The sequence below is a fragment of the Acyrthosiphon pisum genome, chromosome X (genome assembly GCF_005508785.2).
Source record: "Acyrthosiphon pisum isolate AL4f chromosome X, pea_aphid_22Mar2018_4r6ur, whole genome shotgun sequence".
NCBI lineage: Eukaryota > Metazoa > Arthropoda > Insecta > Hemiptera > Aphididae > Acyrthosiphon > Acyrthosiphon pisum.
In genome coordinates, this window is record NC_042493.1 from 106,776,145 (window position 1) to 106,779,992 (window position 3,848).

The 3,848-nt window shown below is 30.8% G+C and overlaps 1 protein-coding gene across 1 annotated transcript; it reads right to left on the bottom strand.

Moving 5' to 3' along the window:
* Window positions 1–677: 677 nt before the first annotated feature.
* On the bottom strand, window positions 678–2,060 carry LOC103310374 (E3 SUMO-protein ligase KIAA1586-like). Its single transcript, XM_008188497.1, has 2 exons — window positions 1,692–2,060; window positions 678–1,571 (listed from the first exon to the last, which is right to left on the bottom strand). Exons 1-2 carry the CDS (start codon window positions 2,058–2,060, stop codon window positions 678–680), a joined length of 1,263 nt encoding a protein of 420 aa, XP_008186719.1.
* Window positions 2,061–3,848: the final 1,788 nt, after the last annotated feature.

Consider the following 3,848-nt stretch of genomic DNA (forward strand, 5'->3'; position numbering starts at 1 on the left):
ACTTTTGAGTGACTAAATTAAAATAAATAACAAAACAATATTAATATTTACATCACACTTTGCGTTAGGCAGTATACCAATAAAATATAATATAAATACAGTTTATACTTTTAACTCAGACTTTTTGAGTAACTAAATTAAAATAAATAACAAAACAAAACAATATTAACATTTACATCACACTTTGTATATCTATTTATCATATATTGAGGTATTCATTTTTTTTATTATTTCAGTATTTATGTCAAAATTAAAACATTATTTGTCTTGATTTTTCAATATATTTTTACAATGTAAAATTCCTGTAACAGTATCTGTTGATACTTGATAGTTTGTTCTTAATCTTTGTTTTATTTAAATTAATGACACTAAAAAGACGTTCAACAGTAGCGCTACTATGAGGTAAAATCAAAACAAATGATACTAATTTATTCAGTAACGGAAAAGTATTATTGTTGTCACCGTCTTTCATATTTAATACAATTTTCCAAAACTCACTTACATCTACGTCGAAGTCCATATCTACATTTCTTAAATGGCGCCATTCTCTGTCGATATCATTTAAATCTATGTTCAGTCTGTTTTCAAAATATTTTGCAGCCGGGCCAATTGAAGAAATAGTCTTAATTTGTTTATCACTAATTGATAGTTTTCCTTCTGAAATAATAGCAGCACATTTACCACCAACATAACATTTCTTCTGCTTGAATAAAATGAATAGGATTTCTGTACTGGCATTTTGACACATCTGTATTACTTAAATAATCTGGTTTTATATAACATTCTAATATTGACTTGAAAGCTGAAGACATTTTTTGGTACAGTTTGTGAATTTGGGGTTTTTCACTTTGAAATTCTACATTTAATTTTACTAAAATAGGTAGAGCAAAATCAAGAAAATACAAATACATTTGGTTAGTCGTTTGGGATAGTCCACTAAATATTTCATTTGCTTTATTCTCTAATAAATGTTGTCCTTGGAAATACAATTTAAGAGCACTATACTGCTCCAAAACTCTTTTCACACACAAATGCAGAGATAACCACCGTGTTTGTGAAGGTTGCAGGAGTTTATGTGGCTTTAATTCTACAAACACTTGAAATTCTTTGAATTCAGTCTGACGTGTGAATCTATACTTAAAATTAGTATAAATGTCCCTGACTAAATTTTCTACTGAATCAGGCAATTTATTTGAGGCGTATGATGCACATAGTGCTAAAGAGTGACATATGCACTTCATAACAAATATATCTGGTATATCGTTCTGTAACAATGTCTTCACTGAATGGTGAGAACCAAACATTGTATTAGCCCCATCAGAGGCAAATCCAACCATATTTGTCTTGTATGGTATGGTATGTTTTTCAAAGACATTTTTAATTGCATCATAAATTCCTTGTGCCGTTCCATTAGCAATTTCAGTTAAACTAAAAAATTCGTCACGAACAATAAATTTATTTATATCCATCAATCTGACTATAATGGCCAAGATCTTAATAGAAGATTTATCAGTTGATTCATCTATTAAAATCGAAAATGACTGATTATTCATAATTTTTACTAACTCTTCCTATCCATAGGAACCCACATCATTATTAATGAGTGCCGTGGCTTTAGTGCGGTTACATTTTATATTATTTATGATGTCGGGATCTGAACAATCTGAACTTATTGTTTTTATGAGACTTACCAGATGATCAGATGTCTGATGCGCAATATTGTGCTCTACTATAAACATAGCGATCCTGAGCTCGGCACTTTTGGTTTTTTTTTCTATGCTACTTTGTTGTAGGACTCTTGGCATCATGTTTGCGGGAATCAAATTAGCATGGGATTTTGAATTTTTGGTGTGTTTTGTGGTCTTAATGTGTTTCTTTAGTGCAGATTTACCTGCCAAGTAGTCGTCCCCACAAACCATACAGTGGAAATAGTTTTCCCCTTTTTTGCTGCTTCTGATGCATTTGAATTCCGGCATTTCTTCCCAAGCACTTCTGTACTTATGAACATATTGTTTCTTTTTTGGCCAGTCTCTTGATGTACCTTCATCACTCGATGACATATTAAGGATTCGTGATACGTGATTCGTGACTTCGTGAGACAACTGACTACTAACGTCTAACACTACTAACACTACTAACACAATTATAACACTACTAACACAGTTATAACACTACTAACACTTTACACTACTAAGTAGTAAGTACTAACGTATTACGTAGTAAAGACTAAAGACTAAAGTCTAAAGTACTAACTAGTAATTACTAATGGCATACATTTTGAATGTAAAATTTAATGTTGCTGACGCTAGTAGTATATCATTACCTAATGCTTACACATTAGATAATTTGGAAGGCACTTACACCGCCGATGTTTCTAATAATTACGGAATATTGACACAAGCTAAATGGAAAGAAATAATTAAAGACGAATTTAATCGTTATATTGAACCATTGGAATGTTCTCAATACATAAAACAAGGACTACGCCCTTCCGTATCAGCAAAATTACAAGCGTCTTTACATGTTGGAATATGCCCGGTGCCACAACTAACAACAACAAACGCTAACTTTGTACCTGATAAATTCACTGATATAGAATGTTTATGGGACATTGAAACTGAATTAGTGTGTGAGTATGGATTACCATATACTTATACAACGTTCCCTACATGCCATACTAATCTAGAACACACACCTATGATTGTTAAAAATACAACAAAGGAATCCAGTTCTACGAAGAACTTAGTACATTCAATAATCAATTCATATCACCCGTACCGACTACTGATACAAGCACATAGCAATTACCGTCGACATCGGCGCCTGCATTGTCTACAGCTGATAACAGACCCATTATGAGACCAGAGTCCGTTGTCGATATGTTATTACGACGTCAACCAGTGCCGATCGAAGAACCCGATATAATTAATGAACATTATATTAATATATTTGATTAATATTATGTAATAAATAAATACAATATATATTAATATCATTTTTTTTTATTCAAACACATTATAGCATATAAATAGCAAATAAGATAATATAAGGTTATAATAATAATATAATAAAAGGTTATAATAGTAATTAAAATTAAATTGATAAATTATACATTTCGAATATTCTTAACAAAAACAATGGATTTAATTTTTTATCGTACTCCTTTAAAAACGGAGCACTTTGCCAATTATACAATTTAATTCTAGGTCGGAAAGCAGTCATTCCGAATATGGATAAATTGTCGTTCGTTAATATTATTATAGGAGGGCCTTGTAATGCTTGATCTGATTTATACTTGACTGATACACGACAAGAGTCACCACCTAATAAAGCTTTTAATTCGTTCACATGGTTAGCTTCGTAGTTAGGTTCGTTCCAAAGAACTAGCCTTTTACCAGCTGCTTCCATGAACGCAAAATTATTAGTTTTGTTGGCTGTTCCTAAACAACCATAGTTTATGAAAAATGACGCTACAGCATCAAAAAAATAATTTTTGCCAGCATTAGGTGGTGCTAATATTGCTAATGTGTTACACTTTGAAACACGTTTATCAATAACGTTTAATACATCAGTGAGAAAATAATAAATGTTTTCTTTATTGTTTTCAAACTGATATAATAGTAACTCATTAGCTATACGTATTGACTCGTCAACAGTATAATAAACCAGATCAAAGTTTCTATTATATGCATTAAAATAAGGATGTACTTTATCGTCTTTATAATAATTGTCGAAATCTTTTAGAGTCCAATGCATAATTTTTATAGTCCATAATTCTAAATCGCGTATTCTACGTATTTATCTTTGGCGCAAAGATAATTAAGATTTGTATTTAAATAATATTCTTT